The 25,682-nt window shown below is 44.7% G+C and overlaps 2 protein-coding genes across 5 annotated transcripts in view; both read right to left on the bottom strand.

The window, feature by feature from the left end:
* MFSD13A (major facilitator superfamily domain containing 13A) overlaps positions 1-25,682 on the bottom strand; it is a 294,129-nt gene that overhangs the window by 180,040 nt on the left and 88,407 nt on the right. The window lies entirely within an intron of this gene.
* Positions 1-25,682, bottom strand: part of SUFU (SUFU negative regulator of hedgehog signaling) — a 138,625-nt gene that overhangs the window by 65,467 nt on the left and 47,476 nt on the right. For all 4 annotated transcript variants that reach the window (XM_053583064.1, XM_053583065.1, XM_053583068.1 and 1 more), the window contains exon 3: positions 22,536-22,672. In XM_053583064.1, the coding sequence (XP_053439039.1) occupies positions 22,536-22,672 (137 nt within the window). The remainder of the gene's footprint in view (positions 1-22,535; positions 22,673-25,682) is intronic.

Here is a 25,682-nt window from a genome sequence, read left to right as displayed (position 1 = left end):
ATCATAGTTTGCAGCAACCTCAAACTCCTGGGCTCAAGTGATTCTCTTACCTCAGCCTCCCTAGTAGCTGGGACCACAGGTGCCCACCACAATGCCTGGCTATTTTAGAGATGGGGTCTTATTCTTGCTCAGGCTGGTGTCAAACCCATGAATTCAGGCAATCCACCCACCTCAGCTTCCCAGAGTGCTAGGATTACAGGCGTGAGCCACCACGCCCGTCCAAATTCTATTATTCTTTATGTTTTGGTTGGAAATTTTCAGAGCTATTCTGAGGGTAATTTATACAGGAAAGGCAGATTAATGTGTTTTTTCCCCTTTATTTGCCAGTTTTTAGTATAATAAATTGACATGTCTTCTAAAGATGATCATTCAGGTTTTTTAGTTTGTTTCTCTTATTAAGTATTATGGGCTGGATATGGTGGCTCAAACCTGTAATCTTAGCACTCTGGGGTGGATTGCCTGAGCTCAGAAGTTCAAGACCAGCCTGAGCAAAACTGAGCCCCCATCTCTACTAAAAAATAGAAAAACTAGCAGGGGATTGTGGTGGGCACCTTATAGTTCCACTTACTCAGGAAGCTGAGGCAAGGGGATCACCTGAGCCCAAGAGTTTGAAATTGCTGTGAGCTATGACACCCTGGTACTCTACCCAAGGCACAGTGCCATTCTTCTAGTGGGAGTGTCTGCCGCAGACACTGACTGGGACTGTTGTCAGGACCCTTGTAATCTTTAATTACTTTTTTGCTTCCTGGTATAAGATACTATAGGCTCATCTTGTATATTTTCTGCCCCACACTTAGAATCAGCTGTTTCTCTAAAATCTCTGTTTGTTTTAGTGGGAAATCTCTGATTTGTTTTAGTGGGAAACATATATAGTAACCACAATCTGGATCTAGGAGTTCCTACTGACACTGGATTGACTATTATTTTAAGACTTTGTGAATCGGGTAGTGCCTGTGGCTCAGTGAGTAGGGCACCTGCCCCACATACCAAGGGTGGCAGGTTTGAACCCAGTCCCGGCCAAACTGCAACAAAAAATAGCCGGGTATTGTGGCGGGTGCCTGTAGTCCCAGCTGCTCAGGAGGCTGAGGTAAGAGAATAGCTTAATAGTTGGGCATTGTGGTGGGCGCCTGTAGTCTCAGCTACTCAGGAGGCTGAGGCAGGAGAATTGCCTAAGCCCAGGAGTTGGAAGTTGCTGTGAGCTGTGACACCACAGCACTCTACCTAGGGTGACATAGTGAGACTCTGTCTCAAAAAAAAAAAAAAAAAGAATGAAAATAATAGGGAAGGAAGGAAAGACACCAGAGCCTCTGGCAGAGGGGAGAGATCCAAGTGGGAAATTCCCTGAGTGAATCTTTCCATATAGGAGCTTTATATTGTTTTTCCAGAACTTTTTTCTTCCCAAATTGAAACCCTGTACTCATTAAACAATAATTCCATTCCCTACTTCTAGCCCCTGGCAACCACCATTTCATTTTCTGTCTCTATGTATCAGTTGACTTCTCTTGGTACTTCATCTAAGGGGAATCATATAGTATTGGTCCTTTTGTGTTTGGCTTGTTTCACTTACCATGTCTTCAAGGTTCATCCAAGTTGTAGCATGTACCAGAATTTTCCTTTCCTTTTTAAGGCTGAATAATAATTCCGTCACATGTATATATCACATTTTGTTTACTCATTCATCTTTGATGGACACTTGGGTTACTTCTACTTTTTTTGACTATTGTAAATAATGCTGCAGTGAACATTGGGGTACAAATATCTGTTCAAGTTCTTGCTTTCAATTCTTTTGGGCACATGCCCTGACATAAGATTGCTGGATCATATGGTGATTCCATTTTTAATTTTCTGAGAAATCCCTATTCTGCTTCCCATAGCAGCTACACCATTTTACATTCCCATTAACAGTGTACAAGGGTCTGATTTTTCCACATCTTTGCCAAGACTTTGCTAACATTATTATTATCTATTTTTTGATAGTAGCCATCCTAACGTGGTGTGGTATGAGGCTGACTCAGATAATTCTGCATTAATTAAAAGAGAGATTATCCGGGGTGGACTTAACTGAATCAGGTGAAAGCACTTAAAAAGGGGACTGTCACTCCACTACATAGGTCAGAGACTTTTTCTCCATTGCTGGCTTTGAAGTAGCTAACTTTTTTTCTTTTAGATAAAATGTCAAGCTGTCACTCTGGGTAAATAAAGTGCTGTGGCATCACAGCTCAAAGCAACCTCAAACTCTTGGGCTTAAGTGATTCTCTTGCCTTAGCCTCCCAAGTAGCTGGGACTAAAGGCACCCGCCACAACGCTTAGCTACTTTTTTGTTGCAATTGTCATTGTTGTTTTAGCTGGCCGGGGCCGGGTTCAAACCCACCAGCCTCAGTGTATGTGGCCGGCACCCTACCCATTGAGCTATGGGAACCACCGAAGCAAGCTAACTTGAATAGTAAAGTAGAAAGGAATTCTGTCAACAATCTGGTTAGGCATCCGTATCTCAGTAAGGGCACCAACCACATACACCAACACTGGCGGTCTGAACCCAGCCCGGGCCAGCTAAACAACAATGACAACTGCAACCAAAAAACAGCCAGGCATTGTGGTGGATGCCTGTAGTCCCAGCTGCTTGGGAGGCTGAGTCAAGAGAATCACTTAAGCCCAAGAGTTGGAGGTTGCTCTGAGCTGTGAGGTCGTCGCACTCTACAGAGGGCAACATAGTGAGACTCTGTCTACAAAAAAAAAAAAAAAAAAAAAAATTGGGTGGCGCCTGTGGCTCAGTGGATAGGGCGCCAGCCCCATATACCAAGGGTGGCAGGTTCGAACCGGCCCTGGCTGAACTGCAACAAAAAAATAGCCAAGTATGGTGGCAGGCGCCTATAGTCCCAGCTACTCAGGAGGCTGAGGCAAGAGAATCGCCTAAGCCCAAGAGCTGTGACACTACAGTATTCTACCTAGGGCAACGAAGTGAGACTCTGCATCTTAAAAAAAAAAAAAAAAAAAACTAAGGGAAATTGGAAGCAGATTCTTTCCCAGTAGAGCCTTCAAATGAGAATGTATACCTTAATTGTAGCTTTGCAAGGACCTGGGCAGAGGACCCAGAGATAAGCTGTACCCAGTCTCTAGACCAGGGGTCCTCAAACCGCAGCCCATGGGCCACATGAGGCTGTGTGATTGTATTTGTTCCCATTTTGTTTTTTTACTTCAAAATAAGATATGTGCAGTGTGCATAGGAATTTGTTCATAGTTTTTTTTTAAACTATAGTCCGGCCCTCCAATGGTCTCAGGGACAGTAAACTGGCCCTCTGTTTAAAAAGTTTGAGGACGCCTGCTCTAGACCCACAGCATGGACGAGATCATAAATGTGTGTTGTAAAACCACTAAGTTTGTGATAACTTATTATATAGTACAGAAAACTAGCACAGAAAAATATTTTCTTTTCTTTTTTTTTCTTTTTAAGACACAGTCTCAAGCTGTTGCACTGGGTAGAGTGCTGTATCATCATAGCTCACAATAACCTCCAACCCTTGGGCTCAAGTGATCCTCTTGCCTCAGGTTTTCTATTTTTAGTATAGACAGGGTATTGCTTTTACTCAGGCTGGCTGTGAACTCAAGCAATCCACCCATCTTGGCCTCCCAGGGTGCTAGGATTATAGGCGTGAGTCACCTCACGTGGACAAAAAATTTTCATTTTGTTTTATAATATATATAAAATTTTACATTTTCACAAATTTCACCCATCTACAAACCAGGTAAATTCAGAGAAGTCTGGCTTTCTGTCCTCTCAATTCTTTTTTTAAAAAAAACTCTGTTACACTGGCTAGAGTACAATGGCATCATGATAGCTCACTGCAACCTCAAATTCCTGGCTCAAGCAATCTTCCTGCCTCAGCCTCTGGTGTAGCCGGGACTAGAGGTATTTGCCACCATGCCCAGCTAATTTTTCTATTTTTTGTAAAGAAGGGGCATCACTCTTGGTCATGTTGGTCTCAAACTCACAAACTCAAGTAATCCTCCTGTCTTGGCCTCCCTAAGTGTCAGGATTATAGGCGTGAGCCACTGCACCTAACCTGTCCTCTCTCCATTCTGCTCTTTCCTTCCCCTATTGGTCACCATTTAAAAAATATTATTGTTTATCTTCCCATTTATAGAGAAAAAAAGAAATGTTTTTTAAATAAGTGATAACTATACATACTCATCTCTATCTTGTTTATCTTTAAAGAGTACAATGATTATAATTCTATACGCTCACAATACAGCCATGTGTGATTTTATATCCTTGAATGTTTAACAACTTTCTAGGCTATATGAAAAGGAAAGCTTGGCTCAGTGCCTATAGCTCAGTGGTTAGGGCACCAGCCATATATACTGGAGCTGGTGGGTTCGAACCCAGCCCGGGCCTACCAAACAATGACAACTGCAACCAAAAAACAGTCAGGTGTTAATGGCGGGCACCTATAGTCCCAGCTACTTGGGAGAGGCTGAGGCAAGAGAATTGCTTAAGCTAAGAGTTTGAGGTTGCTGTGAGCTGTGACATTATGGCACTCTACTGAGGGTGACACAGTGAGACTCGGTCTCAAAAAAAAAGGAGAGAGAAAAAGAAAAAAGGGGCGGCTCCTGTGGCTCAGTGGGTAGGGCTCTGGCCCCATATACTGAGGGTGGCGGATTCAAACTGGCCCCGGCCTAACTGCAACAAAAAAATAGCCAGGCGTTGTGGCGGGCGCCTGTAGTCCCAGCTACTCGGGAGGCTGAGGCAAGAGAATCACCTAGGCCAGGGCAGTGCCTGTGGCTCAAGGAGTAGGGCGCCGGTCCCATATGCCAGAGGTGGCGGGTTCAAACCTAGACCCAGCCAAAAACCAAAAAAAAAAGAGAATCGCCTAGGCCTAGGAGTTGGATGTTGCTGTGAGCTGCGACGCCACAGCACTCTACCAAGGGCGATAAAGTGAGACTCTGTCTCTACAAAAAAACAAAAGAAAGAAAACTTCTGCGGGCCAGTCTCTAGACCCACAGCATTGATGAAGTCATAAATGTATGTTGTAAAACCACTGAAGAAAAAAGAAAGAAAAGAAAACTTTCGCTGGCTGGGTGCGGTGGCTCATGCCTATAATCCCAGCACTAGGGAGGCTAAGGCAGGTAGAGTGCCTGAGCTCATGAGTTCGAGACCAGCATGAGACAGAGTGAGACCCTGTCTCTAAAAATAGCCAGTCGCTGTGGTGGGCGCCCATAGTACCAGCTACTTGAGAGGCTGAGGCAACAGAATCACTTAAGCCCAAGAGTTTGAGCTTGCTGTGAGTTGTGATGCCATGGCACTCTACCGAGGGCGACAAAGTAAGACTCTGTCTCAAAAAAAAAAAAAAAAAAAAAATTATCTTGTGTACTTAAAGTACAAATTAAGCAGTTCTTTTTCTTTCTTTTTTTTTTTTTTGAGACAGAGTCTCAAGCCTGGGTAGAGTGCCGTGACGTCACAGCTCACAGCAACCTTAAATTCTTAGGCTTAAGTGATTCTCTTGCCTCAGCCTCCCAAGTAGCTGGGACTATAGGTGCCTGCCACAACGCCTGGGTTTTTTTTTTTTTGGTTGTAGTTGTCATTGTTGTTTGGCAGGCCTGGGCTAGATTAAAACCCGCCAGGTCTACTGTATGTGGCTGGTGCCCTAGCCACTGAGCCAAAGCAGTTATTTGTCTTTTTCTTTTTTTCAACACAGGGTTAATAACAGCCACTATTTACTTAGCACTTTTTATATGCAATGTCATGACGGTCATGGCAAGCAGAATTCATGGCCATTTTATTCCAAGAAAAAAAAACTGAAGGTCAGAGAATCAGAGCATTGCTGAAGCTGGAATTAGAATTCCAGGCTATCAACTCCAAAGTGTGCTCTGAACCCTCATACATGGATTATACCACCCTTCAAACATATCTTTTAAAATCTTAGTTTCCCAAAACAGAAAACCTAAATGGTCACATCTTTTGTCGATAAAGACCTGTTATTTATTTCATACATTTAACCACTTTCTACAAAGTTTCTTGTCTGAAGGAGACTTGCAGCATTACTACTTACAGTTATACTAATTTACCTTCAACTACTTGTATAGCACATAAGAAATAACACTGCTCACAAAGCAGTTATTTTTCTTTTTTTTTTTTTTTGTAGAGACAGAGTCTAACTTTATTGCCCTCGGTAGAGTGCCGTGGCATCACACGGCTCACAGCAACCTCCAGCTCTTGGGCTTACGTGATTTTCTTGCCTCAGCCTCCCGAGCAGCTGGGACTACAGGCGCCTGCCACAACGCCAGGCTATTTTTTTGTTGCAGTTTGGCCGAGGCTGGGTTTGAACCCGCCACTCTCGGTATATGGGGCTGGCACCCTACTCATTGAGCCACAGGAGCTGCCCAAAGCAGTTATTTTTCATTCGAAGATTCAACCACTGGAAAAGATGGTCACTATTTACGTAAAAAGGAATGAAGACAGAAGGATCCAGTAGGAACTACAACATCAGACCAAGAACCCATCCACTGTGGCAGAGCTATGATTTTAACTTTTTGGTCAGGAAACTAACCCCCTTTCCTCCTGGCTTAATTTAAATTAAGAAACACAGCTAGAGTATTTATGGGTGTTCTCAGAGATCATCCAGCTGGAGTGATGAGATCTGGAGGTCTGGGAAGCACTGACAAGAGGAATGGTGTAAGGCTGTCTGCAGGAAATCAGACTAAGCATGAAAGAAGTGATCACAAGAATGCTGGATTGGAAGAAAAACCAGCATTACTAGGTGGCCTCTGATTTCAGTAGTCTGAATTCCCAAACCAACTTCACACCCAGAGTTTAAAAGCCCTCTACAAAGGCCTTGTAAACACTGCCCAGACTTTAATAGGACAACTTCAGAGATGGTGAGTTTATGCTTCCACACCCTGAAAGAACAGTTAACAGCATTCTAATTCTCTATTCTCAGTAACAAAGGAAAAGTCAAACCCCCTTTACCATATGTGAGACTGCACATATTTTAAAACACCTGTGGGGTCACAGTTCAACCCCCTACACACTCCACCCCAAAGCCTTTGCTTCCTCAAACTAAAATGTTCCCAGTCTCCTTACTTTTGTGGCCATTCCTTACAGACCTTATACTTTAGAGTGGTTTTGCCAGTCTGAAAGCCACCCTCTCTGAATATATTTTGGAGGGGCTTTAGGTCAGAGGTGGGACATAAAGCAGGCACTTACTTTTTTTTGGGGGGGTGGGGGGGTTGTCAAATGATCCTTTATTGAAACATTTTCCTTTGTATTTTTTATTTTTATTTTTATTTTATTTATTTATTTTTTTTACAAAGATCCAAGAAGGCATTTTTATTTCACTTCATGTATTTTAATTTTTTTTTTTTTATTAAATCATAGCTGTGTACATCAATATGATCATGGGGCACCACCTTTGTATTTTTTTTTTTTTTTGTAGAGACAGAGTTTCACTTTATGGCCCTCGGTAGAGTGCCATGGCATCACACAGCTCACAGCAACCTCCAACTCCTGGGCTTAAGCGATTCTCTTGCCTCAGCCTCCCGAGTAGCTGGGACTACAGGCACCGGCCACAATGCCCAGCTATTTTTTGGTTGCAGTTCAGCCGGGGCCGGGTTTGAACCCGGTGCCCTCGGTATATGGGGCCGGCGCCTTACCGACTGAGCCACAGGAGCTGCCCTCACCTTTGTATTTTTTAACCAGCTGGGCTTTCCACAACATCACTATTGATGTCACCTATGATGTCATGAGGGTGGCAGGCATCAACATTGTAGCCCACCAAGTAGGCCATCCCCAGGATCTTTTTAATGGTTCCAGAGAGTTCTCTGGCTAAAGATTGGTGCTGCATCTGTCTGGCAATGTTAACAATCTCATGGAAAGTGCTATTTCCATTGTGTTTAATGTTTTTGTTTCTGTCTGTCTCTCGATAGTTCCTTGAGGGCTCTGATGATGAAGGCTGAGGCAGAAGGTGCCACTTCAATCTGGGCCTGTCTGTTCTAGATAGTCAGTTTCACTGTAATTCTCAGACCCTTCCAGTCACCACCAACCTTTTTTGGAGACAAACCCAAGGGGCGGATCTTGGGAGCCAGGGCAGACATGACACTGACTTTGCCACTGGCGAGCCTCAGTTATACAACTTTGATCTCACTGGGGTCAAATATAGGTGGTTGGTGTCGGAGGAACCCAGATTCAGGACGACTGAAGAAAGTTGCACCTTGGCCTCCACCGAGCCGAAAGCTGAAAGCACTTACAGAATTCTGAGTATATATGTAAAGGCCAGACCCTCAGCTGTCTATGCACCTGCCCTATGTAATTCCAAAGTTTCCCTACCAACCAGATCCGAGGGGGGGGGGAGGTAGGGGTCTTAGATAACCAATTTAGGGTGACCTGATTATAGGAAAAGGCAGCAATTATTAGTAATAACCTTTTGGTGTTTAGTAGACCAGATTCCTTTCCAGTATATTTCTTCTTATTTGGGGAGACAGAGTAGGGACTGAGTCTCTACTCTGAGCATTTAGCAGGACTTGCTGAGAACCACAAAGTCTGCTTAGCCTGGTCCTCAACCCCTGGGTAGGGAGCAGATACTGCTCCTGTTAGGAACTAGGCCACACAGCAGGAAGTAAGCAGCAAGTGAGCAAGCCAAGCTCCATCTGAATTTACAGGCACTCCCCATTACTCGCATCACTGCCTGAGGTCCAGCTCTTGCCAGATCAGCAGCAGCATTAGACTCCCATGGGAACTCAAACCTACTATAAACTGCATGTGCAAGGGCTCTTGGTTGCGTGCTCCTCATGAGAATCTAATGTTTGATGATTAGAGGCGGCGCTGAAGCAGTGATGTTAGCGCTGGGACTACCTCATTGCAGGAAAACAAGGTCAGGGCTCCCATTGATTCTGTATTATGGTGAATTCTGCATTATGCATAGAAATAAAGTGCACAACAAATGTAATGTGCTCAAATCATCCTGAATCCATCTCCCCACCCAGTCCATGGAAAAACTGTCTTCCATGAAACTGGTCCCTGATGCCAAAAAGGTTGGGGACTGCTGGCTTAGCTGACATGACTTCGGCCCCAAAGAACTTCCTTAACACTAGAAAAAAACTAGCTGTGGAGTTACCAGAAGACTCCTACAACTGATTTTATTAACTTGAAAGGCTACACAGTACTTCCTTGGTTCCTAGGCTGTTGATTGGCCAAGACTACAGGTGAGAATACAGTAGCAGTCATGGCAGGGGCCACCCTAACCCATGAAATCACCTTCACAGAGAACAGGTGGCATATGTGCCAAACTGTGAAACGTGCATAAGGCAAGAAGATAGGCCTGGCTGTGGAGATCCACTCCCAGGGGAGCCTAAGCAGTATTGTGTCTGTCTCAGAGGCACTAGTCATTTTCCACTGAGAAAGCTATGAAGAAAATGAGAAAGAAAGCAGGTCACAGGGCAGTGCCTGTGGCTCAGTGGGTAGGGCGCCAGCCCCATATACCGAGGGTGGAGGGTTCGAGCCCAGCCCCGGCCAAACTGCAACAAAAAATAGCCGGGTGTTGTGGTGGGCGGCTGTAGTCCCAACTACTAGGGGGGCTGAGGTAAGAGAATCGCCTAAGTCCAAGAGGTGGAGGTTGCTGTGAGCTGTGATGCCACAGCACTCTACCGAGGGTGATAAAGTGAGACTCTGTCTCTAAAAAAAAAAGAAAAAAGAAAGTAGGTCACAGTATCTTATCCAAAGCTGTCCCAATAAACACATCTTCCTCAGTAGCCTGAGGTGGAGACCTGTCCTCACCAGCACCTGTGATACTGCCCTGGGACTGCCAGGGCTCACTGTCCCTGTCCTCTGAGAAGTTCTTTTAAAAATTCAGCGCCTGAATTTTTAGGTGGCAGCACCTGTGAGTAGGGCACTGGCCCCATATACTGAGGGTGGCGGATTCAAACCCGGCCCTGGCCAAACTGCAACAAAAAAATAGCCGGGCGTTGTGGTGGGTGCCTGTAGTCCCAGCTACTCGGGAGGCTGAGGCAAGAGAATCGCCTAAGCCTAAGAGCTGGAGGTTACTGTGAGCTGTGACAAAGTGAGAGTCTATCTCTAAAAAAAAAATTCAGTCATGGTTTTCCTTTTCTGATAATAAAATCCATGTTGTATGCAGAAAACTTCAAAATGGCAAGAAGGTACAAAAAGATATTGACTCATAATGCCATCACCCTAAAACGGCCTTATGGCTGGGTGTGGTAGCTTGAGCCTGTAATCCTACACGGTATTAGGCTGAGGCAGGAATTGCTTGAGCTCAGGAGTTCGAGACTGGTCTGAGTGAGAGTACAACCCTGAATCATTAAAAATATGAAATACCCAGCTGGGTGGTACTGTGGCAAGTGCCTGTAATCCTAGTGGCTTCCAGAGGCTGAGGCTGCAGGATGCCTAAAGCCTGAGTCTGAGGTTGCAGTGAACTATGATGCCACTGCACTCTGCTCAGGGCACAGGTGGGGCTCTGTCTCAACAACAAAAAAGAAGGTCTCTATGAATATCTTCATGTATCTCTTCCGTCATCTGTGTGGGCATGTACACACTGTTATTGTTATTAGAACTGGAACCCCTGGGCGGCGCCTGTGGCTCAGTGAGTAGGGCGCCGGCCCCATATGCCGAGGGTGGTGGGTTCAAACCCAGCCCCGGCCAAACTGCAACAAAAAAATAGCCGCGCGTTGTGGCGGGCGCCTGTAGTCCCAGCTGCTCGGGAGGCTGAGGTAAGAGAATCGCGTAAGCCCAAGAGTTAGAGGTTGCTGTGAGCTGCGTGATGCCACGGCACTCTATCCGAGGGCGGTACAGTGAGACTCTGTCTCTACAAAAAAAAAAAAAAAAAAGAATTGGAACCCAACTCTATACAATGTTACAATATGCTTCCTTTTTCTTTTAGGCTTGTTGCAATTTGCTTCTTAAATAACAACACAAGTATTAATTGCTTCCACATATAATGCCAAGTACTGCACTAGGAACATTACATATATTATGAAGTAGAAATTGTGATTGCCTGTGTTTCACAGATGAAGAAACCAAGTCTTGGAGATGTTCAACTTTTTTTTGTTTGTTTGTTTGTTTTGTGGTTTTTGGCCAGGGCTGGGTTTGAACCCGCCACCTCTGGCATATGGGACCGGCGCCCTACTCCTTGAGCCACAGGTGCCGCCCGGAGATGTTCAACTTTGACCCCAGGTTCCATGAGTCCCACATGGCCCAACTCAGATTTTAACCCAGGCGGCGTGCCACTTGGGTGCTGCTCCCAGTTACACTGTTCTCCAGTCCTCTTTACAGAACATTCTGTTCTACTATGAGTATTTTCACATCACCAAAGAGCTTTACCTCCTGCAGAGACGCTGAGTCTACCATCCTAACTCTAGCTGCTCTGCTTTGCTTGCTAGTGGCCTTCACTGCCCCCTGCAGGGAGCATCTTTGAAATTCAGGTGCTAGAGACAAAGGGTCTAGAGACAACCAATTAAGACTCCACAGGGAAGCAGAGAGAAGAAAACTAGTCTGAGGGTGAATTATCATAGCTTAAAGTCTGTTTCAAATAGCCTCTTTCTACTAAGTAACTCAAAGCATTTAAAGTAGTTCCTCGAGTAAGATACAGACCCATGGAGGCTAAAGGAATTTGCTTCAAATACTGGAGCATCTCAGCAGGAGATTCATTCCCCCTTTCCCCCAATAAACCCTCTGCAATGGTTCTCAACTTTCCTAATGCCTCCTAATGTTGTGGACCCTTTAATATAGTTCCTTTTGTCGTGGTGACCCCCAACCATAAAATTATTTTTATTGCTACTTCATAACTGTATTTTGCCACTGTTAGGAATTGTAATGTAAATATCTGATATGCAGGATGTATTTTCGTTGTTACAAAGGGATCGTGACCCACAGGTTGAGAACCGCTGCTCTAGGGACTGTGATTGATAGCTCTAGCATGGGCTGGGACGCAAGACCAAGCTAAGGCAACACATTTCACACAGCCTCTGGAATCTCACAGAATTAAAGATGGCCACTTCTCCACTTCAGTTGTTATTCAGAAGTGAAAAGCATTCTTAGTCAGAGGTCAGATTTTTTCCAGTAAATAGCCAGATATCAAATATTTTGGACTTTGAGGGCCATATAGTTCTTGTCATACCTACTCAACTCTTATTATAGCACAAAAGAAGCCACAGGCAATAAATAATGGGCATGCTATAATCCAACAAAATTTTATGTATAAAAACAGGTGGCCAGGTGGTGGTACCTGCGGCTCAAAGGAGTAGGGCTCTGGCCCCATATGCCGAAGGTGGCAGTTTCAAACCCAGCCCCAACCAAAACTGCAAAAAAAAAACAAAAAAAAACAGGTGGCCATCAGGATTTAGCCTGCAGACTGTACTTGCCAACCTCTGCTCAGAGGATTTAGTTTTCCCCCCAAATACTGAGATTTATAACATATATTGGCTAAATCATTTATATTTTAGGATACAAACTCATTTCTGTAGGATGACACATTTTTCTTCAGTGGAATAGGAACATGGTCTTTCAACTATTAATCTAAAACCTTTGGAAAACACAAGAAATCAGGGGTTGTTTTGCCTTATAGTTGGTTAGTATTACTAAAAGATGAAAGGGAAAATATTTTGCAGATCCTTAACAACCAGAAAAGAGGATAAATCAAGCTGAAGGAAAGTAAATGTCAGAAAAAATCAAAAAGAGTATGAGGAAGAAAAATGATATTAATATAACCAGGCAGCTCCATTTGGCTTTAGTTAGCTGACTGGGACAATGGGCAGCTTATCCAAACCAGGAAACGAGAACTTGACAACTCTCATTGGTCATGATGGAGCATCTCTATTCAGAAAGCTTTACTTGAGGCAAAGATACTAAGGCCACACACGCTTGGGACATCAGAGAGAAGAAAGCCAGGTGAGCTGTAGATGAGAAGCTGAACTGCAGCCTAGCAACGTCTTACTTGGGGATATGCTCTAAGTTTTATATTCCTGATTTACCTGCAGGGCAGAGATGAGGAAGCAAAGTCTGATTTACATCCTGGATCTGGGAAGAGAACCCTTTTATATGCTGTTGATCATAGTAATGCTGAGATTACTAATACCCCCAAAAGAGAAGACAGGTCCCCTCCTTAGGCTGGAGAACCTCAGGGAACAGCAGGCTTAGAATAGGATTATCCTGTATTCAAGGACCCAAGGATTAGAATGGCAGAGGTGAGAAGGAGTCATGACCCTGACTACTGTGCTCCAAAAAGCTACAGCAGCCCCCAGGCTCTCTGGGCATGAGCCACACTCAAAATGCAAGCAGAAAGCCTCAAAAACTTCACATCCAAGTACATCTTAATTAAAAATAAAAAGGAATTTCATTTCCTAATTGGCCATTTCACCTTTCTCCATAACTCACTAGCCTAGCTTTCTATTGCCCTTAGAATCAAATCCAGACTTACTGAAGGCCTAGAATTTCTGCTTCTCTGCTGGGCCTCCAGCTTTTCCTGAGCCCTTTCTCCCTGACCCGCTCCAGTCATAGAAGCCTCTTTCAGTACCTCATCTTTCCCTAAATCTTATGGAATCAAATATTTATTTGCCTATTTTTGCAATGTCTATCTCTACTACCTAAGGACAGTGGAGAATTCATTCTACATAACTTACCTAGCATCTAAAGAGCCCTTGGTATATAGCAGGCACTTAAGTAAAATAAATATACCTGATGAAAAAGAGCTTTCCACCACATCTTTGCTCTTCATTAAAAATGGATCCTTGGGGCGGTGCCTGTGGCTCAGTCGGTAAGGCGCCGGCCCCATATACCGAGGGTGGCGGGTTCAAGCCCGGCCCCAGCTGAACTGCAACCAAAAAATAGCTGGGCGTTGTGGCGGGCGCCTGTAGTCCCAGCTACTCGGGAGGCTGAGGCAAGAGAATCGCTTAAGTCCAGGAGTTGGAGGTTGCTGTGAGCTGTGTGATGCCACGGCACTCTACCGAGGGCCATAAAGTGAGACTCTGTCTCTACAAAAAAAAAAAAAAAAAATGGATCCTTGGACTGGGTACAATGGTTCACACCTATAATCCTAGCATTTTGTGAGACTGAGGCATGTAGACTGATTGAGCTCAGGAGTTTGAGACCAGCCTGAGCAAGAGTTAAGACCCCATCTCTACTAAAAAAAATAGAAAAACTAGCTGGCCATCATGGTGAATGCCTGTTGTCCCAGCTACTCAGGAGGTTGAAGCAAGAGGTTTGTTTGAATCCAGGAGTTTGAGGTTGCTGTCAACTATGATGCCATGACACTCTACCGAAGGTAAAAGAGTGAGAGACTCTGTCTCCAAAAAAAAAGGTCCGTGGAGGCCTGGCTGAGAGGCTGCAGCAGGCAAACCAGACTGGCTGAGCTGGCCACGAGGCTTACTCTTGTGCTCAGCGGCTGCAGGAAATTCTGCAGGGCCTATCACCTGCCAACCCTATCTGAAAAGTGGCAATATCAGTATTTTTCTCACCGGGCTACCTACTGGACAGGCTAAATAAGAGTGTTAAGTGCCTAGGATAGTATGGTGCCCAATGGCTAGTGTTTGGGGTGGTGGTGTTATTCTTGTTTGAGATAGAATCTCATTCTATTGCCCAGGCTAGAGTACAGTAGCATCAGCCTAGCTCACAGCAACCTCAAACGCCTGGGTTCAAGTAATCCTCCAGCCTCAGCCTCCTGAGTAGCTGGGACTACAGGTGACTAATTTTTGTATTTTTAGTAGAGACAGGGTCTCACTCTTCCTCAGACTGGTCTTGAGCTCTTGAGCTCAAGGGAACCTCATCCTTCAGCCTTCTCAAGTGCTAGGCTTACAGGCCATGCCCAGCCTAATAGCTAGTGTTTCACTTACTTTTACTAGAGAAAAGCCAAGTTTAAAAAAAAATGATCTCATCTGGAAAAATCCGAACTAAATGTGTTAACTTTAGGGAAAGTAGAAAGAGGCCCGCAAGAAAAGCCCATCACTGAGGTTCCATATATATATCTCTAAAAATTGACCTGCTATCTGGAAAAGTCTCTCTGACTTCACCAGGCAGGCCATGTCCCTTCGCACTTCCAACTTCAAAGACAAGAAGCATAATGGATGGATTCCTGGGTAGATCTAAACTGTACCATACACTGCAGAAGAGCTTACTGATCTTTCCTAATCCCAAATGTATGTCATTTAGCATGTATAAACCAATCTCTCAGGCCAAGTAACCTAAGGGGACTGATTCTCAAGGGCTCGGTAAAGTTCTTTGTTTTGTTGATACAGAAATGCTTTTATATAGCAATCATTCTATTGTTTGTTGAAAACTATTAGGACATTTATTGGTTAGAACAGTATTACTTTAATAATATATTCATTCATCTAATTCCCCCTCACTTTAAAAAATCTTTCAGGAGGCCTGACATGGTGGTTCACACCTGTAATCCTAGTACTCTGGTAGGCCAAGGTGGGTGGATTGCCTGAGCTCACAGGCTCGAGACCAGCCTGAGCAAGAGTGAGACCCCGTCTCTAAAAATAGCCAGGCACTGTGCCGAGCACCTGTAGTCCGCTACTTGGGAGGCTGAGGCAAGAGAATCACTTCAGCCCAAGTGTTTGAGGTTGCTGTGAGCTATGACACCACGGTACTCCACCAAGGGTGACAAAGACTCTGTTTCAAAAAAAAAAAAAAAAAAAATCCTCAGGAATGGCAATTAACTTGTAAAATGTTCATTTTTCTTAATCTAGCGATCCCATTTCCAGGAATTTATCCACAGAAATACTTAGGCAAGAATACAAAGACAGCCAGACGCAGTGGCTCATGCCTATAATCCCAGCACTTGATCTCCTGGCAGAGGTTGAAAACAAGGATGAGACCTATACTCAGAACCTAGATTATTTTTTTTTGAAACAGAGTCTCATTATGTCACCCTTGGTACAGTACCGTAGCATCACCGCTCATAGCAACCTCAAATTCTTGGGCTTAAGTGATTCTCTTGCCTCAGCCTCCCAAGTAGCTGGGACTGCAGGTGCCCGCCACAATGCCCGGCCATTTATTTGGTTGCAGTTGTCGTTGTTGTTTGGCAGGCCCAGGCTGGATTCGAACCCGCCACCTACAGGCGCCCAGCCTCATTTAATTTTTCAATGAGATGCAAGGGGATTTCAATGAGATGCAATGAGGGGAGTCCTGTGGAGGTTTGATTGATTTTTTAAAAGAGGCACAGGATAGAATGTCTCTCTTACTGTTTCTGAACTCTGCCAAGTGTGATTCCAGGGGTGCTAACTATCATGGCAGCTGTAAGGAGATGGAATATGAGGAAACCAGTTTAAACAGCCAAAGTGCTGAAGAAGACAAAACAGAGAATTAAAAAGAACTCAGTTCCTTTACTATTATTGAACAGATGACAACCAATGCTGGAACTGCCCCTCCTCCAGATCGCTTCCTGTGAAAGACAGGTGCCTTATAGTTAGGCCATTCTAATCAGGGTGCTCTGTCATTTGTAGTCACAACCATCCCAACAGATACAACAAGAGAGAACAAAAGTTACCCACTCCATATATACTTCCTCTAATGATCTGACTGTCAGGTATAACTGCACACCAAAGTTACTGGGGTAAACTACACTCTTGTGGTGGCAACTGGTTTTGCACACCCAGAGCCGTAACTATTCCTTTTCTGTCAGGGGGTTGCCCTTTGTGTTAGAGGACTTCCCTCTCACTCCATGTGCTGGGAAGCAGAGCACAGAGGACTTTAAATGTAAATCCTAGTACTTCACCTGGACCACCAACAACAACCACAGTGGTCACATGGCCCAGGCAGAACTAATCTGAGTCCTTCCCCTGTGAATGAAGAAGGAATGTTGAAAGCAAAAAGCCTCTGCTGGTCTATAAACTGAGAGAACCTGAAACTAGAGATGATGGTGCTTATTTTTCCTGGCACAAGGGGAGAGTCAGTCTGTAGTGCAAAACCAATATGCAGAGAGTCACAGCTATAGTCATAGCCCTGAGGACACTGTTTAAACATATTAATCAAGCCACACCAGAAACCCTGGCTGAGTTCTCCCAGTTTTCTGAGCCAATAAAGTCTGTTATTGTTTAAGGTAGTTTGAGTTGGGTTTCTGTCATTATAACTAGAAGAGTCCCAACTAAAATAAAACCATAACCTATCCACTCCCACATCTGGAAGCCTCCACTGCCTCCAGATGTTCTTCTGTCCTACGTCTCTTGTGGGGAGTGGGTTGTGGACGGCAGGGCCCCCCCAGCCTGGGGAAACACTCAGGGAGCAACCCCCAACCACTGCTCCTTTAACAACATTCTTTTCACCTGCCAAAAGTCACAAAGCTCAGGTATACTTTCCTTATTATTGGCAAGTACACAGTTTTTCCTCTTTAAGGATGATCTCTAACCCATGTATTAAGATTTATGCAACCTTATAAATAAAGTTGTTTTCCATGATTCAGGTGCTGGCTGCAGCCATTAGCTGCGTCAGTCCTCCTGAGGGCATCCTATCTCTTGACGCCATCCTATCTCTTGTCTCCTGTCTTTCTTTGTCTCTCCCTATTTTTCTTGGCTTTATTTCTCCATTTCCCACCATTTCCACTCAGGTTCAACTCTCCCTCCTCACACCGGATTGCGATTGCAAGAGTCTCTGTCATTTCTGCTGCTTTTTCTCTCCAGCTCAGCTTCTAACCTCTGAGCAAACCTACCAAAGGGTAACTGTCCTCCAAGAGGTCAGGGCAAAGATCCAGGGCCTGTCTGGGTCATTCTACAGAGTAAGTTTCTGAGACTGCCTTGCATAGCCCCATGACTGGCTGTGGGTTTGCTACCCCCGTGCCCGAACACACCCCCTATGCCATCACTCCTCTTTCCTTTGCCTCCTCTGCCTTGAAGCTATTTCCAAGCCTGGATGGTAAAACTGTGGATGCTATTTAGATCTGGAAAAGCAGGTCTAAACGCTCCACTTACTTGATTATACTGCTCAGCATGTTCTCACATGCACAGGGGTGGGCAGAGTGCTCCACATAAAGTCACTGGGCTCACGGTAGATGGCACAAGCAAGGCAAGATTATCACGCAGAATTACAATGTTATGTACACATGCAGGTGTATCTGTATACATCAAACACAAAGTATGCGTGTTCTGTATAATATGTACATGTGTAAACCTTGTTAAGTGTAACCACACATGGTAATGTCTAGAGGTCACAAGGTAATGTCTGGAGGTCTCTACAGCATCAGTTGAGTATGCTGTGCTCTGAGAAAGCCTGATAGGCTTAAACTCAATCTTATGAAACATTTAAAAGGAGGGGCAATAATTCACACTATAAAAGGAATCTTCACCTTATTAATGGATGTACTACAAGGCTTCATTAAACTACATGGACTTTACTGCATTTAGAATAGTGTTTTATTTGCAAATGACTTCACAGGAAACTACATAAACCAAATACATAAAACCAAGGAGGCATACCTGAACAAATGTGGTTTGGGTTGTATAATGTGATATACAAAACAGTTTTTTTTTTGTATCACTATTACCAATTTTCTGCATGTGAGCAAGTCAACGGCACCAAATGTCATCACATCAGCTGAGGTTAGCATCTGATTCAAGGACAAGCAAGGCATTTCCTAACAGGGGTTTTGCTGTTAAATGAGGTTATTAAATGGGGTGGTCTTTACCTTTGCGGCAAGGAAGAAAGGAAGGAAGGGGAGAAGGGAGGGAGAAGGAGAGGGAGGGAGGGAGGAAAGGGGAAGAAACCTTATCTTTTCAATCCATGCTTTTTTTTTTTTTGAGACACAGTCTCACTGTGTCACCTTTGGTAGAGTGCCATGGCATGTTAGCTCACAGCAACCTCAAACTCCTGGGCTTAAGCGATCCTCTTGCCTCAGCCTCCCAAGTAGCTGGGACTACAGGCTTCCACCAGAATGCCCAGCTATTTTTAGAGATGAAGTCTCACTCTGGCTCAGGCTGATCTCAAACCTATGAGCTCTGGCAATCCACTTGCCTCGGCCTCCCAAGTGCTGGGATTACAGGCGTGAGCCAGTGAGCCCAACCATACAAAGTTTTTAAGATTGAATTATAGTACCTACTGTGTACCAGTAAGTAACAACTAAGTGTTTTATAGGTACCCTGTTTCCCTGAAAATAAGACATCCTCCGAAAATAAGACCTACTTACAGGAAAGATAAGACGTCCCCTGAAAATAAGACCTAGCGCATATTTGGGAGCACACCTTAAAATAAGACACTGTCTTATTTTTGGGGAAACAGGGTATTAACTCATTTCATCCTCTCAATAACTTTATGTACAGTTACTATTATCCCTGCTTTATAGATGAGCAAATGGATGTACATACTGCCCAAGGAGGCAGTAACCGGCAGAGCTATGAACATAGGTGGTTTGGATCCAGAGATCACACTGTTCAACCACCAGACCATGCTGCCAATGTGTCACATGCAGGATGGAGGCAGTGCAGGGGAGAGAAGTGGAGATGGGGGCCTACTTAAACTATTAGCAACAAGTTCAGACACATGGTGTTAAGGACCTGACTATGCAATGAAACAGGGAAAAAAATATGGATGTTGCTGCTGAAAGACAGGATAGAGCAGGATTACTAACTAGAGGGAGGTTTCTGGAGAAGTAGTCTGTTTCTCAATTTGGGTACTAGTTACATGGGTGCATTTGGTTTGTAAAAACTCGTCAAGCTCTACCATTATATGTGTACTTTTCTTTTTGTTGTTGTTGAGACAGAGTCTCACTATGTTGCCCTTAGTACAGTCCCATGGCATCACAGCTCACAGCAACCTCAAACTCTTGGGCTCAAGCAATTCTCTTGCCTCAGCCTCCCAAGTAGCTGGGACTACAGCCGCTGGCCACAAGGCCTGGCTATGTTTTGTTGCATTTGTCACTGTTGTTTAGCTAGCCCAGGCTGGGTTCGAACCCACCAGCCTCGGTGTATGTGGCTGGTGTCGTAACCACTGTGCTACAGGCATCGAGCTTATATGTGTACTTTCCATATATGTATTTTTGTGACTAAATGTTAAAAGATGAAAGGATGAATTTAAGAGGTTTTAGTAATATTATAAAGGGCATTTTCCCACCTCTATTTTGCAAATTTTCCAGGACGTCATTACTTTAAGCATTAGCAGTATGTCTAATACCGAGGGAGGCACCATGGAACACCACATAAGCCAGCAGCAATCACCTATGTGGATGATTCTCATACGTCTCCTTGTCCAGCCTGAGAAATCCAGCAGACCAGAAGTCAGCTGAGTCACAGGCAATACAGCATCATGGAAAAGAAAGAGCTACACTACATGGGTTCAATCCTGTCTTTGTACCTACTAGATGTGTGATCTCGAATATGCTGCTTACCCTCTCTTATTGTCTTGCTTTCAACAACTGTAAAGCTGGTATAGCAATGCCTAACTCACAGAGCTTGTCTGCATGTTAAATGAGCAGTTATAATCATGCAAAGCACACAGAACACACTACTAAATATTAGCTCTTAAGTCCTCATCAAAATGTAGGCTGATAGCTATGGTCTGTTGTTTTGTTTTTTTGTTTTAAAGCAAGAAAAGGAAGGATTATTAACTTTTGTTGAGGGGTACCAGCTGCTTCTTGGAAATCTAAAATGTTGGGTTTCAAGGGAGCTGCCTGTCTCCTACAATGTAAGGGTTTCAGGCAGCTGCCTGGGTCCTCGGTTCTTACAATACTCTTGGTCAAAAACTGACCAGACACCCCAAAGTAAGACAAGCATGAAACAAAGTTTATTTATTTCATTTTTTTGAGACAGAGTTTTACTTTGTTCCCCTTGGTAGAGTGCCATGGCATCACAGTTCACAGCAACCTCAAGCTCTTGGGTTTAAGCAATTCTCTTCCCTCAGCTTCCCAAGTAGCTGGGACTATAAGCACCTGCAATAACAGCTGGCTATTTTTAAAGATGGGGTCTTGTGGGCGGCGCCTGTGGCTCAGTGAGTAGGGCGCCGGCCCCATATGCCGAGGGTGGCAGGTTCGGACCCAGCCCCGGCCAAACTGCAACAGAAAAATAGCCGGGCGTTGTGGCGGGCGCCTGTAGTCCCAGCTGCTTGGGAGGCTGAGGCAAGAGAATTGCGTAAGCCCACCATGGCACTCTACCCAGGGTTGCGTAGAGGTTGCTGTGAGCCGTGAGACGCCACAGCACTCTACCCAAGGGCAGTACAGTGAGACTCTGTCTCTACCAAAAAAAAAAAAAAAAAAAAAAAGATGGGGTCTCGCTCTGGCTCAGGGTGGTCTCGAACCTGTGAGCTCAGGTGATCCACCCACCTCGGCCTCTCAGAGTGCTAGGATTACAGGTAAGAGCCATTGCAATCAGCCCCAATCAAGGCTTTTTTAAAAAGTCATTGCACCTAGAGAAGCTACTAGATCTATGTTTCTCGAACTTTAATCTCTATCTAATCTCCAAATCTAGTCTCTATCAGAAGCACAACATTGACCCCAAACTTTCTAAGTAGAGTTCCCAATGGGACCCAGGAACATATATGTTTACAACAAGCTTTCTAGGTGGTCTTTAGATATGGGTGGTCTAAGGAGCAGACTTTGAAAGACTTTGGCCTACAGGCTGCTCTGCACTTAGTTATGATGGTCAAAGAGCAAAAGAGGTATGGCCAGGCATGGTGGCTCATGCCTGTAATGTAGTACTCTGGGAGGCCAAGGTGGGTGGATTGCTTGAGCTCACAGGTTCGAGACCAGCCTAAGCAAGAGCAAGACCCTGTCTCTACTAAAAATAGAAACACTGAAGCAAGAAGATTGCTTCAGCCCAAGAGTTTGAGGTTGCTGTGAGCTATGATGACACCATGGCACTCTACCCAGGGTTGACAGCTTGAGATTTTGTCTCCAAAAAAACCCCAAAAACAAACAAACAAAAGAGGTGTGAAAAAGTATCTCAGACTTTATTTGAAGGCTATTTATAGAACAAAAGAGACAAAATCTGAGATCATATGGGGAATGTTTCTGAGCAAGTAGCCACTCAGAAACATTCAGATGATACAAAAGAAACCCTCCATGACACACACTAAATTTCACTCACTTGGAGGTCCACAGGCAGGATGAGCAGAAAGAGACAAAGGCTTCTGGTATAATGATCCCACTTCGGGCTCCATATTAGAAGTCTCCAGAGAGGGCACCAGGAGTAAAGGACAATACCCTGGAGGGTATGTGAATCATTTGAATCAAACACAGTATTTCTTTTCTTTCTTTTCTTGTAGGGGAAAGGAGCAAGACAGGGTCTTGCTCTGTCACCCAGGCTGGAGTTCAGTGGCATGATCATAGCTCATGGTAACCTTGATTTCCTGGGTTCAAGTAATCTTCATGACTTCTAATATGGAACCTGAAGTGGGAACTTTGTACCAGGAGCCTTTGTCTCTCTCTGCTCATCCAAGATAGCTTTCTACCCAGGAAACACTAAGCAAAACAAGAAAGACACTCTCATGGTATAACTTGGGTATAGGGCTCCAAGGAAAGGTCAGTCCATAGACATCAAAATATACTTGAGAGTTCTTAAAGCCAACCACACTTATGACAAAGGGACCAAGCATACCAGTCAGCTCCTACCTGACTGAAACACATATCTGGCCAAGCCCTGCATTAGTTCCGCTGGCCATGTTGGTGGGGCAGACTCCCCTGTTTCTCTCTTCAGACGAAATGTCAACTCAAAGCCAAAACCACTAGGTCCGTCTGTTCCTGTAAACCTGAAAGAAATAAAAAGCAAATGTTTTAGGTTCAATTACCACCCTGAAGTCTAAAGTCCCCCCGCCCCCCACTACTTTTTTTGTGGCCTCAGCATGTAAGCCCTGGAAGGAGAAAGAACCTCAAAAGCTTATAAGGATCCAGAATTCCTGCCTGGCCCTCCTGCCACCTAGAGGTATATTTATATGACCCTGGCCGGGCCAAATCAACCTGCTGGCACTCTGAATTATGAGTTCCAAATTTTGTGGCTCCAGAATATTCCTCCCAGTACAACTGAGGCAACATTGCTGGAAATCTTCCACGTTTATGCTTTTTTGTTTTTGAGGCAGAGTCTCACTTTGCCACCCTAGGTAGAGTGAGTACCCTGATGTCACAGCTCACAGCAACCTCAAACTCCTGGGCTCAAGCAATCCTCTTGCCTTAGCCTCCCAAGTAGCTGGGACTACAGGCACCTGCCACAAATGCCCCAATATTTTTAGAGATGGGGTCTCGCTCTTGCTCAGGTTGGTCTCAAACTCATGAGCTCAACCAATCCACCCACCTCAGCCTCCCAGAATGTTAAGATTACAAGTGAGAGATAACACGCCTAGCCCATGTTTATGCTTCTTGTTCCCACAACTGTTAGTAAACACCTGCTTTATTTGCTAAGGATACATACTCTGTGAGCAACCAACAAGACTATGTGGTCTGGGAGGATAAAACCCTTTCTATACCAACACCTCCACTCTGCCCCACAAGGTATAACCTTCCTAAAACCCAGCACCCTACTTACTGTCTTGCTCCTTTCCCCCTACGCACACATGCTCTTCCTGAAACCTGGCACCCAATGTGTACTCTTCACTCATCGGAACCCTAGCGAAGCATAGTTTGCCCTCCCTTCCCAGCCCTCAGTGACCCAGAAGGATGAGGATTATGCCGCTGTGGCCACAACTCATTAAAATGACAATGAGACCAAGCAGGAATCTCTGCTTCCCTGTCTGTAGGAAACACTCAGGAGCCCCAAGTCACAGGGAAGTCCCTGAAATGATTTCTGCCAGAGAAGGCAATGATGTGGACCAGAGAGTAGGACCTGACTGGCGGGTGCCACACCTCCTCAGGGTAGGGAAGAATCTAGGGAAGGGGTTTCTAAGAGCTACACAAGGCTTACCAGCAGGGGAAGAGTTAAAAATTAATACACTCATGATATAATTATTTTCTGGTAATTATATCTTGTACAAACATCAACCACAATGATTATTGATATATAAATTCCTCAGCATACAAACACAAACCATAAACTAGGATGATAGTTGACACCAACTTCGCTAGCCAAGTTCCTGGAACAGGAGATCAGGGCTGAAAAGGGCTGATGATGCAGTCAATGGCCAGCCCTGGCATTTCATGAAGCATCTTTCCTTCATCATTATCACCCTCAAGAGACCAGGCCATGAGACTGCAAGAAAGAAATTCCAAAATCTCAGAAGCTCATATCAGTGCATCTGGGTGAACCCAAACCTTCTGCACTAGGCAAGGGAAATCACCTTTGAGAAATTAAGTTCTCTTGTGGATTGAAAAGGAATCTTTAGAAATTACCATGATCGGGGCAGCGCCTGTGGCTCAGTGGCTCAGTGGGTAGCACTGGCCCCATATACCGAGGGTGGCAGGTTCAAACCTGGCCCCAGCCAAACTGCAACAAAAAAATAGCTGGGGGTTGTGGCAGGCGCCTGTAGTCCCAGCTACTCGGGAGGCTGAGGCAAGAGAATCGCCTAAGCCCAGGAGTTGGAGGTTGCTGTGAGCTGTGTGATTCCAGGGCACTCTACCAAGGGCGATAAAGTGAGACTCTGTCTCTACAAAAAAAAAAAATAAATAAATAAATTACCATGATCAATTGGCTTGGAGCCTGTAGCTCAAGTGGCTAAGGTGCCAGCCACATACACCAGAGCTGGGGGGTTTCAATTCAGTCCAGGCCTGCCAAACGACGACAACTACAACCAAATAATAGCCGGGTGTTGTAGTGGGCACCTGTAGTCCCAGCTACTTGGGAGGCTGAGGCAAGAGAATCACTTAAGCCCAGGTTGCTGTGAGCTATGATGCCACAGCACTCTACCCAGGGTGACAGCTTGAGGCTCTGTCTCAAAAAAAGAAAAAAAAGAAATTACTGTGATTGGCTCGGCACTCATAGCTCAGTGGTTAGGGCGCTGGCCACATACATGGGGGCTGGCAGGTTCGAATCCAGCCCGAGCCTGCTAAACAACAATGAAAACTACAACAAAAAAATAGCCAGGCATTGTAGCAGGTGCCTACAGTCCCAGCTACTTGAGAGGCTGAAGCAAGAGAATTGCTTAAGCCCAAGAGTTTGAGGTTGTGTGAGCTGTGATGCCACAGCACTCCATTGAGGGCGACAAAGTAAGATTCTGTCTCAAAAAATAAGAAAAGAAATTTCTGTGATTAAACCCAATAATGTTTAAAGGAAGTATCTGTGGTTTGCATTTTCCCTGGGTATCTAGCAGTGTGGGAAAGCAAAATCCATTTTCAGGGTACATGCGTGGAATCCTGGAGGCCAGGCTAGAAGATGGTAGGACAGATACACGTAAGCTATTTTATTTCCTTTCTGAATTGCCCTATGGGGTCAACTCAGTGCAGGGAGGCTGAGAGAAGTTATGCAAACTGAGGCTGAAGAGTTGCCTCCCTGAGTCTGTAGGTTTGGGAGGGGTGTGAAAACCTAGGGAAATGCAAAATTGACGTGAGTTAAAACTCTGTAAAAAGAGATGGGTCACTAGGGCAAAGGGAAGATTTCAAGCAGGCACCAAGTAGAAGCAGCTTTGTAAAATGTATTAGACCATTACTCCAGGGCTTTCATCTTGGGCCAAGAAAAATACATGATTTCTAACCACAAAAACTTGAGAAACAGACTAAAAGAAACATGTTCCTCTTGGGATGCACAATGGGGAGAAGGCTCAAATACAAAGAGAAATCGCTGGATCCTACGCATCCACACAGCTCCATCTCACTGAGGGCTGTATGCACACACGT

The sequence above is a fragment of the Nycticebus coucang genome, chromosome 3 (assembly GCF_027406575.1).
Source record: "Nycticebus coucang isolate mNycCou1 chromosome 3, mNycCou1.pri, whole genome shotgun sequence".
In the NCBI taxonomy this organism is placed as follows: domain Eukaryota; kingdom Metazoa; phylum Chordata; class Mammalia; order Primates; family Lorisidae; genus Nycticebus; species Nycticebus coucang.
This window is presented reverse-complemented; position numbering and strand designations above follow the sequence as displayed.